This window comes from Megachile rotundata, chromosome 11, assembly GCF_050947335.1.
Source record: "Megachile rotundata isolate GNS110a chromosome 11, iyMegRotu1, whole genome shotgun sequence".
Taxonomy (NCBI): domain Eukaryota; kingdom Metazoa; phylum Arthropoda; class Insecta; order Hymenoptera; family Megachilidae; genus Megachile; species Megachile rotundata.
Genome location: NC_134993.1, coordinates 6,483,239 through 6,498,315, shown reverse-complemented (window position 1 = coordinate 6,498,315; position 15,077 = coordinate 6,483,239). Strand labels below are relative to the sequence as shown.

At 40.9% G+C, this 15,077-nt stretch overlaps 2 protein-coding genes across 10 annotated transcripts in view; one reads left to right on the top strand and one right to left on the bottom strand.

Moving 5' to 3' along the window:
- The window catches only part of LOC105662208 (protein-L-histidine N-pros-methyltransferase), a 433,690-nt gene that overhangs the window by 172,004 nt on the left and 246,609 nt on the right, over positions 1-15,077 (top strand). The gene's annotated exons all lie outside the window — the stretch shown is intronic.
- LOC105664042 (uncharacterized) lies at positions 4,764-14,790 on the bottom strand. Of its 7 annotated transcripts, none has more exons than XM_076537093.1 (5): positions 12,683-14,790; positions 11,167-11,332; positions 9,489-11,085; positions 9,123-9,421; positions 4,764-8,998 (listed from the first exon to the last, which is right to left on the bottom strand). In XM_076537093.1, the coding sequence occupies exon 3, from the start codon at positions 10,323-10,325 to the stop codon at positions 9,537-9,539; it is 789 nt and encodes a 262-aa protein (XP_076393208.1). In that variant the 5' UTR covers positions 10,326-11,085; positions 11,167-11,332; positions 12,683-14,790; the 3' UTR covers positions 4,764-8,998; positions 9,123-9,421; positions 9,489-9,536. The 7 variants fall into 4 exon arrangements, with proteins under 7 accessions (XP_076393209.1, XP_076393208.1, XP_076393212.1 ...); XM_076537094.1 differs by having other exon boundaries at positions 4,764-8,884; positions 8,958-8,998; positions 9,489-11,332; XM_076537092.1 differs by having other exon boundaries at positions 9,489-11,332; positions 12,323-14,790.

The following is a 15,077-nucleotide window of genomic DNA, read 5'->3' as shown; positions in this document are numbered from 1 at the left end:
TTTTTTCTTCCTCTTCTCTTTTTCCCTTTTTTCCTTCTTCCCTACTCCTGTGCAACCACGTGCTTAGATTTTTGCAACAATGAAGTTAACTACTTCGTTGCGCATGCGCACTTGGCTCGCATCCTGTATTCCAAAACCGAATTTTCCTTATTATCGATTCTGAATCCTTGATTGGTACATAGGCCCTCCTGACACGATCCTTATGTACTATTCTTTTTTGATTTTTCTCTCTTATTTGCAGCTCTACATTGTTGTCCCCAATGTTCCTGGATATTATACGGGGGCCAGAGTATTCTTTCTCTAATTTATTTTTTCGTGGCGGGTTGAGTAGGAAAACGTTTTCGCCGGTTTGCTAATGTACGGGTCGTATTTTCCTGTCAATAAAATTTTTGCCGGTGTTTTGCTTGTTGCAAATTGTTCTTGACTTTATTGCGAAGGTTGTGTAAAGTTGTAATTAAGTTGTCAACGAAATCTGGGAAAGTACTGATTTTTTTTTAATCACGAAATTCGATGGTTGTCTTGCCTTTCTGCCAAATATTAATTCGTGCGGCGTGAAGTTTGTCCTTTCATGTATACTCGTGTTATAAGAAAAAAGGGCCTGAGGTAACCATTCATCTCATTGTTTTTGTTCCGTAATATAATGTTTGAGATATTCAATAAATTCATGGTGACTTCTTTCCAGTGCACCATTGGACTGAGGATGAAAGAATGAAATTCTGTATGTTTTAATTTGGAAGATTTTTGCCAGTTTTTTCGTTAGTAAACCAATGAAACATGTGCTCTGGTATGTTAAAATTGCGTTTGGGCATCCAAATTTGCAAGTAAAATGCAATTTATGAGTGATAGTAGCTCTCATAGTACTTTTCACCTTTTTTTTTTTTGGATCGAAACCACCGCCGAGTTGGGGTTCCTCAGCCCGGGGGTTGGAGCACTTGCCTTTCGGCATCTCTTCCACCTCCGGCGTTGGGTGGCCGGTATAATAAGGGATCACAGGTTAGATTAGCTTAAGCCCCTCTACTTTTAACCCGGCTTGGGACGGGCTACGGCAGTTGCCCCCAGGAAGTGTACGCTCACCTGTGGGTACGCAGGTAGCCCCGGCTTCTAGGGGGAGTTAGGTCAAGTATGTTATATTATATAACTACAGACTATCTTAACACATTGTTGACCGGCAATTTTACTGAAAATTTATTTCATGTCACCGGCTATTATTTCGTAATTGGATGTGGAAGTAAAACAATAAAAATAAACTTTAATAAATTATATTTATTATTCAACTTTTAATAATTCTTTTTCGTATGATAGGCAGTATAACAATCACCTACGTGTAATGGTACACAACAGCTTTTACAAATAAATCTAGTTTCGCTTCGTTTTCCCTTTGAAGAGCATACTCTACACGCTCTAGTCGGATTTGCTTTTCTGGCAGTGACTATTTTTTCTAAGACGTGGTCTCTTACTTGTCCGGAAAGCCTGAAGGGTGTGTCTTTATAAGGAGCTGTTTTAGAAATTCGAGGAGTGTCAGGTGCAATGCTACATTCTTTGAAATCCACACTTATCCATTCTCTAGCTACTTCCAGTAGAAATCTCTTGTATCTTGTTTTATTTTCTGGCAGATAGGTACAGTACAGTTTATAAGCATTAAACAAGGTGCAGTTTATCAGAAAAAATGCTAATTTTTTGTACCATTTTACAGTTTTTCGTAAAATATTGCTGTTTGCCAAGTACTGATCTGCACGATCTACCCCTTTCATATATTTATTGTATTGCAATATGCAAGTTGGTTTGATTGTATCGTCTATATAATTTTTTTTTCGATTTCCACTTGATTTCATGGAAGCATCATGAATAGTTGATATCATCCGTACTATTCTTTTATCCTTCCAAGCAATAAGGATAACAGGTCCCTTCCGTAAAAAAGTCATTTCTCCTCTGTGCAGACTTTTGCATTTTTCTATCAGGATCTTTGGTAAGCCACGGTTTTCCCGTATGGTACCACACACTAGTGTTTTTTTTCTGAGTAATATTTCGGCTGTAGATACACTGTTATAATAATTGTCTTGATATATATGATGCCACTGACCAAGATACGGCTCCAACACAGACAATATTGTTTCTTGCAGCTTTTTGCCTTGCCCCGAATAGATCTCGAAGTTGCATATATACCCACTCTCACTTTCACAAAGCATTCTGATCAAAATTCCATATTTTGTTATCTTCGCTGGGTTGTATGTCCTAAAGCTGATGCGTCCTCTGTATGGTACCATTGCTTCGTCTAGAGCTAACTCCTGCTTGGGTGTATATAGGGACTGAAATTTTGGAATAATATAATTCAAAAGTGGTCTAATTTTGCAAAGTCTGTCTTTGGGAGATGTATGTTGCGTATTATCATTTAAATGAAAAAATGTAAGAATTTGTTCAAATCGCATTCTGGACATAGTTGCTCGAAATATTGGTGTTTCAACTAAAGGATCCGTTGACCAATAATTTCTCCAATGAGATTTTCTGGTTTGGCCCATCAATATTAGTAATCCAAGAAATTTTTTTATTTCATTAGTGGTAACTTCCGTCCATGATACCGTTTTTGCAGAAATTTTATGTACCTCTTTCATTTGAGAATGGTACAAATTGGTCTGCGTAACGACTAAATCAAAAAAACCACTATCAAAAAATAAAGCCGTTACTTCATTGATAGTCGACGCGTCACCAAATTCAATAGTTGCACCAGGAATATTTAAATAATTCTGTAAGTTTGGTGTAATATCATGTTCGTTCCACTCTTCTTCCAAATCGTCGTCACTATCTGATGCTATTATATTTCTTTTTTGATATTTTGGTGGCCTGATATCACAGTCGCTATCTTCTGATACAGTATCATTTTCACAGTTACCACAATTTGATTCACAATCACTCGGACAATCAGAAAAAGCATCCGCGTATAATTCATTGAAGGATTCTTCATTACGTTCCATCATCGTTTTTTAAAAATTTTTTAATTATTAAATATTTTTTACAACAAAAGATTTGGCGGGTCTTATAATCGAGAGAAACAGCTTGTGTTATACTGACCAACAATTGCACTGTATGGTCGCCAATAGAGAAAACAACAGCGATGCGAAAAAAAAACGCATCACGAGTTTACTCGTGGCCGGTCAGCAACGTTCGGCCATAAAAACACGAGTTAACTCGTGACCGGTCAACAATGTGTTAATTAAGCGTCAAAATTATAAGAACACATCACTCAATCATGTATACAACATACCAAAACCTCACACAACTCATTAGGGCCCCACTCATATCACCATGCAAATTCTTATATCTATTAGATTCCCCCTGACTGAGAGAAACGCTCGTGCCCCCAGCCAGGAGTCGTCCTTTTAATGACTACTACTCCTTAAATCTATAAATAACCTCATCTTTACCTATATATCCTATGTAATAACGACAAACGAAAAAATTAATATATATAAATAAATATATAACATTAAATTACTAGATAAAAAACTAAGGGAAAAACCTTAATGTCCAACAATAAGAGGGTATACATTGGGTTATCACCCCTACTCCATATTCACCAGGTGTTCCACCAAAATATCTTATCATCCCTTCCAGTACATTAATATATGCAGTCTTCTTTCCAAGTTCCTTTCTTCTAATAATTATTATTTCAGCATCACCAATTAATTATGTCAAAAACTGGCAAACCCACCCCCTGTGTGGTCTGCTGTCAGATAGTACTTTTCACCTATTTTCGCAGTTTTGGCCAAATTACCTAAAGCGTCGATAAAAACACGAAACGGTCAATAAATATATACAGCTTTCAGACTGCGCTCGTCATATAATTTAACTGTCCAGCTAAATGTATATGGCTGCTTTATTTACGCATTCATAAAAGTTTAAAATATATATATGTAGTACAAAAAGTAAAAACATTGATGTATATGCATTTATACAGGGTGTCCCGTAACTAGTGTTACTCCCTGAAAGGGGTGGTAGAGGACGTCATTCTGAACAAGATTTTCCTTTGCGAAAATGGGGTTTGAAGCTTCGTTTTTGAATTATTAAGGAAAAACACGGACCAATCAGAGTGCGAGGATTTCGCGCGTCGAGAAGCGGGAGCGATAGCTTGAAGTCCAGCGGCTGAACGCGAACGCGATCAAGAGTCTTTGCCTCGGAACAGTCTAAACATCCAACGCGAAGTCTTTACATCGAAACTCAGTTAAATAACGAACAGAATAATTAAAAGTATTGTTTATTTATTCATTCATCATGAGGGAGGAACGGAATTAATTATGCGTAATTAATGCAAGTTATGCAAATGAAATTTATTGAATATTGCCATTCGTTATCGATGAAGAATGTGAAATTAAATATTGGAAATTTTTTGCTTTACTTCTAACAATAATATTAGTCAATGAATTTACTCATTTTAATGAAAAATAATTATTCAGTTCGCAAAAAAAGAGTTTCAATTTAATATCTAATAAATGTATTAACCGGTCTACCTTACATTCACAGGAAATTTATTAAAATAGCACTCACCCATTGTTTGAAAATAATCCTGTTTGAAAATAATCCTTCAATGAAAGCGTTGGGGGTCCTGAGTCGTCCCGCTGATCATGACCTGCCGTAACATCGGCACCGTATACCACAGCTGACAGCACTCAGAGGTCACTGCACTGACTTCAGTTCACAACACGATTATTTTCACTGTCAAGGGTTTTATGGCATTGCCTGCCCGAGGTACGCTGATTACGCGGTGTACGGCACATACGTTTTCTTATAATTAACTTATGTACATTATTTACAAGATAAGCGCTTTTCCGCTACAGTATACTTTTTCATTGGATGTACCATTTCCGCAGCCCAAACAGAAAGTAAAATAAAATTATTATCGTGCTAAGCAATATTTTGTTGTAAGGATGACGATAGTATTAATTAATGTGCTATCTTGAATCAAATTCTGTACAGTAGGCACTGTGATGCAAAAGTAAAAATATTCACGTTAGATTTTTGTCCGAAAAATTAGATAGGTTTAAAATATTTGATATATTTTTTAATATGCGCGTAATAATATTTCTTATTTCTTCAAATTGATTCTGAATCATTCGAGAAACCTTGTTATAATTTGGCATGTGCTCACACACGCATCAAATGGAATTATATCTCAATAATTCTGTATCATCCAAGATCTCATTTACGATATTTGTATAGAATAGAAAAGAAAAAATATGTAAGGACTTTTACAGCGTTTATTAAACACGACGAAGTACATGTTAAGGTTAGAGGTCTTATAGCAACCAAAAGAAGGCAATCACGTAAAATAGTATTTATTTCATTGCTTGAAATACGCACTAACAACGTGGTGCGTGCACGACAGTGTAATGAACAGAATAACAGAAGGTGGCGTGAGAGTCGCCGCTAACGTAAGCGCTTTATACTGTTGGTATACCTGACAAATGTCCCAGACAAAAATTGTAGGGTTCCAACGGGGGTATAACACCGAGACCTCAGATTATTCTTGGAATGCAATTTTGAAAGTCATTTCGAGATAAATAGGAAGGTGTATTTTCTCTTTTAGAGTTTAAAAGAGCGTTCAGTTTCGCGTCTAAAAGTACACTTATGGTATGAAAATGATAGATGATGAGATATTTTAAAAATTAGCCAACACATACCCATTCTCTATTTTATCTGGGATCAACGACCTAAACAACATTGAAAACAACTCAATGTAAACAAACGCCGCCTACGTGCGTAATCACTTAAAGGAGTTTCTCGAATTCCCAGCCGAAATTTTATGCCAAGATCGCGAGGATGTGGTAACAGAATACCCAGGCTGCTCAGGCTGGTGTAGGGAACGTATCTACCCCGACACGCAAGGGAGAGGGCCTATCGCCTGTCTACGCGGTTCTATCGACCTACACAGTTGCACAGATAAGCTATACCAGTTCACCGTCGGCGTACGTCACTCCCGTTCCTGCCCCCTGCTAACGCCGTCCAACAAGTCAGCAACGACCGGATTAGGTTCATGGAGATGGTGCGACGTCAGAATTGCCAGTTCGATAGGCAAGACACGCAGGCTTTCTGGACATCCAGGTAGAAGAAAAGAACATGCGGACTCTCCAGAACATCGGGTTAGTCTCACCATACATCAGTTACCACACTGCCTAGATCTGCCGCATTGCCGGGTGGAAGGACTGCCGGCACAAAATGACCGTCCTAGTCAGCGGAATAGACACACCGAGCAAGCATTGCTACCGAGGCTAGTTCACGATCAACGGCGTTCGACAACACCGCCGCTTCTTTGTAATGCTAGGTGGAGCATTACAGGTAGACCAGATTGGGCCTACAGTATGATGTTAGGTATAGATATCCTTTGCAAGCTGTGACTATAGCTACATGATTAATTCGTCATTGACTGTGGAGGAATCATAGGCCGCCTACTATCTTGGGACCCCGCACCCTAGCCAGCGATTTAATCGGTTCTTCATCGGTCGAGCAATGACGTCTAGATCAGCTCATCACCGCCGAGAGAAAAAGATTCGGTGATATTAAGGTTTTGCACCTTAGATACAGTGCGAGATCCTTCCGAAGGACCCGACGCTAATTAAGCAACGCAATACTTCGCAATACTATCACGCAACGACTGATCGACACAGAGGTGGAAAAGTTGCGCAGACTCATTCTGCCGTCCTGCAGCTCATGGTTCTCACTGATCGTAATGACCAAAAAGAAAAACGGGGAATAAAGTTCTTGTGTCGACTTCCGCCACTCTCACAACGTCATCCGCAAGAATATTCATCCGTTACCATAAGTAAACGCGACGCTGTAGTACCTGTTAATTATCCACGTCTAAAACGGATATTGACACATATCCTTCACGTTAGTAAGTCAGCCGTTGACCGCCTGTGCCATCAACGAGTCCAGGACTCGTGAAGTTCACAGTAATGCCATTCGGGCTTCACTCTAGCCCTCTATCTTTCAGAGGTTCTTCGATCGCGTGATCACTCCAGAAATGGCTCCCCACACATTTGCCTACCTGGACGATATCGTGGTCGTCATGATTACCTTTAACAACTACTTGTGGGTATTGGTCGAAATTTTCCGCAAGACACAAACGACGAAACTGCCACCAAATTTGAAAAATGCCATTTCGCGCAGACATGCTTAAAATACTTAGGATACTTCGTCAACCAGGAAGGCTACCGAACCGACCTCGAGAAGCGACCTGTGGTCACAGAACTACAACCCTCAATCAACCTGAAAGAAGTCCACCTTTCACAGACTGCTACATATTATGGTACTAGCGATTTCTCCGAGATTTTTCTGAGGTAGCAGTACCCCTGACCTAACTGCTAAGGAAGAAGGTCGTGGAATCTTGGGAAGAACTCCAGCAATAAGCCTTCGAATAATCATGTCGACGCCTGACCGAGGCATCGTTATTAAACATGCTCAATTGGGACCTTACTTTCGTCCTTTAGACAAACGCCAGCAAGGACGGCATTGGGAGTGGTTATATGACACATCTGTTTTCGGAAAATCTATCATCTTGGACACACTGGATTTTAATAAACAGGACGCAAACGAGGAATGAAAACTGTGCGTAGCCAAGGATGACCGAGTTCGTGTGCTACGAGAACTTGACGAGGACTCCACGGCGGGCGACCTAGAAATCGCAATAACTCTAACTCACGTAGCAAGGATCTTACTAATGGTCGAGAATGGTGCGTGAGGCCACCATGGTTGTTGCAGCTGCTAGTAGTATACGTCATGCTTACGAGTCAGTGTCACAGACAATGGCCTCCAATTTATCAGGGATGAGGTCATCCTCGCATTCAGACTGCGATTCTGCACCGGTGTACGCCGTTGTACCTGTTCCAGTGCTATCTAGTCAAGAGGGCCAACCGAGTCATAAAAACCGAGTCACAACGTAACTAGGATCAATAATAAATTTATTATTTGAAACTCAAACAGTTTTCCTACTAAAATCTACTATCCTTCGATCATGATAATCTCTGTCTAATATTTCTCGAGATGGAGTTGCATAATGAGATAGACAACTATCGTGTTAATACCACATATTATATTTAATCGTTTTGCAAGAGATACGATTTTTTAGCAAATGTGGCAATTATTGATATAAACAATTTCTGTACTTCGATCCATTAAGCACATAATAGAATTTATGTCGCTTCAGTGAATTACTGGCCACTACAGCTACTACAGTAATTTCTGAAACAGTAATTTTCAAAGAACATTTTCTCTAATAACAATTTTCATTCAATGTCGTTTTCTTATTGCAACGCATCCCATTTCTGAATACAACTTCACAACTCGTTGAAAACTGTTAATGGATGGCTGTCTCTATTTGGGATATCGTTTTGCATATAAGTTGCACAATCGAATTTCGGATATCCGTAATATCATTACCTATTAATTTTTTATCAGAAGTGTACTTGTCGACCCGAAATTGAATATTCTTTTCATTTTCGAAAGAAAATATAAAGCGTCATATTTAAAAAAACCAATTTGATCGCGAAATGACCATTAAAATTGCATTCTAAGAATAATCTAAGGTTACGGTGCTATACCTTCCATGAAACCTTACAACTTTTATCAGGGACCTTTGTTAACACGTTCGCGATCATTTTCATCTAGTAACATTCTTATTTTTATTAATGGCGTGATTACAAGTTTTTTTCTTGGTTGTTTAATTCCACCTCTAGCACTGACGTATTTCCTATAATTCCAGATATGTTTTTGCTCTTTTCATGTTCCTTGAACCAGCATTTTTCTTCAGGATGATATCTTGCTCCTTTTCCTAAAGTCTCGTATGTAGTACATGGTTTCTTTTAAAAAATCTTCTTTTTATTTTCCAGCTTGTAATCTATAGGGGTTTTTTTATTAATTAGACTCTCATATTTCCTTATTTCATTAAATAAACTAGATGAATCTTTAACCTCGTCTTGATCTATTTTGTCTGCTATAAAGTCTGAAATTCCTGCAATTATAATAACCACTAATGATGCTGGATTCATCTTTTTATTCACATGCAATAATAATCTTATTTTCACATCTAATAATAATAATAATCAGATTTTAGTTCCTCTGTTTGTTGTACCCACCCTATTCTTCTATCATGTCTCCTGACATTAGCCTTTACTTTATTGTATAGATCTGTTTTTCTCAGTTCACTGTGGTGAGCTATGTTTCTGTACTCTTCGGGTAGTTCGTACTTCTCTCCTTCCTCTGTTGTAATTGGGTTATGTATAATATATTCGACTTCGGGTCTTTATCCGACGCTGCTACAACGAATTTAAATCGCAATTTTTCCATTGTGTATTCGTAGACTGATTGTCGTTTTATAAGACGTCTTTATCTCAGATATAGAGAGGTGATGAATGACTACTTTGAATTTGTGTAACTGAAAAACAGAGGACATTTTATTCGCTACATACATTGCTATTTACAATTATTTACAGTAAACTTACCTGAAAAACAGAGAAACGACAATTATAAGTCAATTCACTGTCCCTTTTCTAATTACCCCCTTTCTTCCGATTGATTTGGAGTCGAGCAACCGAATTAGTCACGTGATACTCCCCAACAAGAGCGGCGGCACCGACAGTTAACTCGAGAGCACCAATGTCATGGTCAGGCGACCAAACCTCAACAACGGTCGAACCACCGACGACATCAGCACCAAGGAACTCGGAAGCGGCAGAAACCGCACAAGCGACGTCAGTAACTTGGCCATCTGGGCCCTTCCTCTTCCTCAAAGTAGTGCGAGCCTCCATCACTGTTAAAAAGCGAGAGGTAACGCACATACCGACAGGGTCCATTGAAACTAAACCCGACTTGGCGGCAGATCCACCTGGCGGTAAACTAGCCAAGAAGCTCTTCGGCAATCGACCAGACACGCGAGTCAAAAGGTTCATAAAACAATGAACGTCCTCGCAAAGATGATCGGTCGAGTAGTCCACCGGCCATACGGAGTCCACATTTAAAATGCGGGATTCTCCGCTCCAATGCACACCCGGGATGGCGCACATTTGCCGGATTTGTTGACGATATGCTAAAGGAGTATCACCAGCGTTCACACGCTCAAGAATATCACGAATATTAGAAGGCATGATATGTAGCGCAGCATGTATGGGATCTTCAACGTCTGCGTCCGGCAAGAAAACATGCCATATAGTAGATCCTTCTATCTTAACAATAGCGCCAAGAACTGAGGAGATGGCTACCGGCACCTGCGAAACACCAGCCACAATTTGACGTACCTCCTCGCTAAAGAACATTAAATTCCGCAACGGGTACGACTGCATCTCACTCTGAATGAAGCGGGACTCGTACACCTTGTAAAAGGCCAGATACAAGCAGACGAATTAAAAACAAGACCCTTTTAGATAAACCTTAATCTATAAAACCTATATTTATTTTGATTGAATACAAAGGGGATATTGATTGAACGAACGATCAGAAATTACATGTTCAAAAAAATTAAGACCTTCCCAAAAAGAATCTTCCAGTGGCTTGTATGACCATGTCAGTGTCTTCTTGTCCCTCCAGAGTGGGTGTAACGTCCTCTATACGCCTCCATCCAGTAGTTCCTGCATCCAACGTTCCTTGATTCTTCTCCAATAGTTTGCGCAGCTCATCACGGAGGGTTGTGTAGCTACTCATCAAGGATTGCAAGGACCTACCACCACTAGCTTTGCTTTTCTCACTCATTAAGTGATCAAAGAATGCGTCGGAAAATTTCCTTTTAGTTTTGCCACTGAAGCAGGGTATAGATGAGAGCTGACTATATGATGATGTTAACAGTGCAGTCTGATTTGCCTGAGACATCTTAGAATAAAATTTCTGTTTGACCGGCTCAAATGTGATTGAGGTGCCAGTAGTATTTGCCTTTTGGAAAATGCGATCTAATTCTTCTCTTGTATCCCATGTTGCTTGATTAGTTATTTGCGATAGAATTCCTAAATCTTCCTTGTAGGTTCCAAACATAGAGTGATAACATACTTGTTTTGCCTGACTGTCAGTAGCGCCATTTAAATTCAATTTCCACTTCGTACTCATAAAGACCTTGTAAAAAGCAAAAGCACCATGCCCTGAGAAGTTGAAATTGCCGTATAGATCTATAGTATTGTAAACACTATTCCCTACTCTGTGGGATTTGTTGGTGAATATATAACTGAAAGCTGCTTGTGGTGGGAACATCCTCATCGCTTGTCTAGTAGTTGCATTCAAGGCGATGTCTGACATCAACGTTATCAGTGTCCTGATTTCACGGAGGAACAAACATAGACACGACCGATCAAACGACTCAAACCTGCAAGAGAGGAAACCGGTGTCAGCCTGGTCATAGCACCATTAGGGGGCACAAAACGGGGACCGACGGAGCGGGGGAAAGGAGGGAGAGAGGTCAAATTGAGCAGAGGACCCTTCTGATCAACTGTTGATTCAACTAGGGACCCAGTCGTCAGCCTGGTCATGGCACCATTAGGGGGCGACAATGGGGACCGAGGGAGATCGGCGAGAGAGAAGAAGGAGAAAACATAAGACACGATCGATCGAACGACTCAAACTTGCAAAGGAGGAAACCGGTGTCAGCTTGGTCATAGCACCATTAGGGGGCACAAAACGGGGACCGACGAAGCGGGGGAGAGAAGGGAGAGTGATGAAATCAAACCGAGCACCCTTCCGATCAACTGTTGTTTCAGCAAGGAACCCAGTCGTCAGCCCGGTCATGGCACCATTAGGGGGCGACAACGGGGACCGAGTGGAATCGACAGGAGAGAGGAAGGAGAAATTTTTACCGAGAGCAATGGGCCCATGTAGCGTTGTGGAAGAAGACTGGGGCGTAATAGGAAATGCGGGGAAAATCGGTAAGCGGCGATAACGCAAAGGGTTAAAAGGGCGCAAGGGAAGGGGAAACAGCGCGAGAACGCGATGGAAAGCGGTGCGTGGAAATTTAAAGTACGAAGCGACGGCAAAGCGGAATATTAACGGCGAATGTGCGGTAAGGGAAACAAACCTAGTGGGAACAGAAATTTCACGAATTTTTATGAGTTGAAACTCATGTAACTGAGAATAGCATAGGATACATAGAGGTGACAGGATCTAGCTAGAAGGTAAACTTTCCTTGCTCAAGAGGGGGGGGGGGGGGGGGGGGGATTTTGAAATTTGAAAACAAAACAAACAAAATCAGATAATTGCGACGAAATCAGAATCAAGTATAGAAAATAGACAGCGTGCTATGATACTTAGGTGCGAAATGGTGGGGAGAGGTCGCGGTTTTTTGCCGTATGTTTGAGCCCACCTGGAGGCGGTGCTGAGGGGGCGTTACAAGACAAGCTGGAGGTCAGCGCATTTTTTCCCGGGAACCTCCCCTTAGATCTTGACGTAGCCCCTCGGGCCAAGACCCTTTGGTTGAGAGCATCCATTCTCCACACATGGAACACATACGCGAGGGGTGGGAGGTGGGGGTGGGGGGTAGTCTTTCTTCCACAACAGCGAGCGATGGTCTAGCGCAGGTGGACTATGCCTAACCGGTAGGGAAGCCTGACGGGTTGCCGCCACCCTCCGCCCTTGTGGCGGGGGCGGGAGACAGTTTTAGTGAGTATGCGCCGAAACCGTCCCTCTTCTAGGGGCGTCGGAAGCGTGAGTCTTTCCACATTACCTGGGCTATCTTCCCAGGTGTCCGTAATTGGATTTCTGTCTTCCTAAAACAAAAAGAAAAAGAAAAGATACAAGCAGACGCGGTAGTACTGATGAATAGTACATATTTCTACTATTGCCCGAAGGTTCCAGGTAGTCCTCATCCTGGAGTATTCAATAGTAGCGGCGAACCTGACTCCCCATGTGGACACGGTCAAAAGGACCGCATACGATTGCACATGGTGAGGGACATGTTGGTAAGTGTCCTCTCGAGCTCAAGCGCATCAGCGTTCAACAAGTCATATTTTCGAAAAATTTTCTGTCGACGTTCTTGTTGCTGTTTAACTCCGACCCTTTCGCGGAACGCTTCAGTCGTTCTTTTACGCGAGGCGCGGTCAGGGCGTTTCTTCTTGACAGATACTGACGTTTTCACGTCAGATCCAGAATCCATTGGTTTTTCAGTAGATTGAGAATCCATCTTCAAAACAGGAGTTCCGTCTATCTCGAGACGAAATTTTACATGTGCTTCTTCTACTGCTGGTTACTATCCGTCTCTCTCTCTATCTCGTTCCCTCTCGATAATCGATCTTCTCATCAATATCGTGTTGGTATGACATATGGAAGTCATAACAGAGTGGCGCGTGGAGCATGCATAGCGCGCCAAATTTAAATTAAAGGAAGCGTTCCTTTACGTATAGAACATTACCTTAGAACATAAATATTACATAAATTATTATAGCAAAATATTAATTTTATCATGCTGTGTGGATTACTAACAATGGGGTATAGTTCCGATAGAAACAAAAGCTTTTGATCGTTTTATGTCAAAAGATGGACAATGTGGAAACACGTAGCACATTAATTTCAAATCAACGCCGCCAGGTAGGAGAAAGTGCGAACAACAGCGCCGTCCCACGGCAGGACCACTAAATACAGGCCCCGTTGCGAATATGTTAAAGAATATATCCGCGTCAATATAAATGCCCCACCCTATACGTATAATAAAATCGTTGACACATGAATTTACTGATGTGAGTACTACATGTTATGCGCACGAACAAAAATTAAAAAAATTTCGAAAGCGTGACTTTATAGCATTTTACGGTGATAGAGTGGGTTGGTTCTTACTGAATCGTTGACATTGAATAATTTTAAAATAACAATTTAATGTTTAAACACTTAAACTAAAAGTACAAGATTATTTGTGAAATGTAAAATGTTCCGGATTATTGAATTAAGATGATGTGAAATTGTTTGCACTGCGTAAAATTGTATAGACTGTAAAGATTTTTATGACTTTATGGTATAACGTTTCCTGGGACTAAGTTCAGGTGTTTACAGCACTTACGAGGCAAAGAGCGGCTTTTGTGAATGTGGGATCGTGGTGAAATCTACAGGTTAATACCTTTCGTTAATTAGGTTTATTCAAATAATGATGAAAAAGAAGGTTATAATTAACAATTTCTTTAGCGAATATATAAATACATATACAGTTACTCGATTTAATATTCGGACACTATGGTATTTGCGAAATTAAAGCTTTATATGTCTATTTAAACATTGAGTGTTTAAAAGAGGCGCTGGGCTGTAATAATAAGTTGCTGCGCGGGGCTTGCTTAGAAAAGGGAATTTTACGTGCCGAAAGACAACGTGCTGTTGACAAGACCGCGCGAGACCTTCGCGAAGGTTCGAGAGAGACGGCGAGACGCTATGACGTCGCGTCGGGAATTCCCGCGCGTTTCCCGTGACTCGACACTCTTTATTTTCGATAAATGATACTAAACTTTAATTGACGCGTGAAAGGGTGCGACTGATCCGTTAATCGTAGAGCGCAATGTGTACTAAATGATAATCGCACTTGAGACAAACTAATCCGTTACGGACGACGATACGTGTTAGCGAGCTTTAGAGAGCTATTAACGTTTCGATTGCCTAAGAGCAACTACCTTCTCCGGCGCGTGCCGTACCGGCTTCTTTTTCCGCGTGACCACCCCGCGCCTCAGTAGAGTAGCCCTAACGGTCACGAAGGTCCCCGAACCAAAACGATTCCGAACGAGCCTGTCGATTCGCGAATCGTAACGGTCAAGTTCGAACCTGTCGTGTCTCGAATTATCCGGTATAAACCGGATTCAAGCTATTGTCACGCCGAAAGAGTTTAAAGAAAAAGGAACAAACGCGTACGCTCGAAAGCCTTTATTATTATGTTGTGTTGCGCAAGAATGCGGGGCCTTATATATATATAGTGGAAGAAGAGCCCCCTTCCTTATACCAGCTCCAAGGGCCGTCCTGAGTCATAGGAATGACTTCTTAGTTGCAGGGATGACTCCAGAGTCCAGGGTTTGCCGGATTACTCATGGAACTGAATCACGGGAGGATTCAGTGTCCATGATCTAATCTGCCCTTATCGGCTCGTTTCA

Excerpts from the sequence above, each read along its gene's own strand:
- LOC105664042 (XM_076537092.1), bottom strand. The coding sequence starts at position 10,325 with ATGCAGTCGTACCCGTTGCGGAATTTAATGTTCTTTAGCGAGGAGGTA.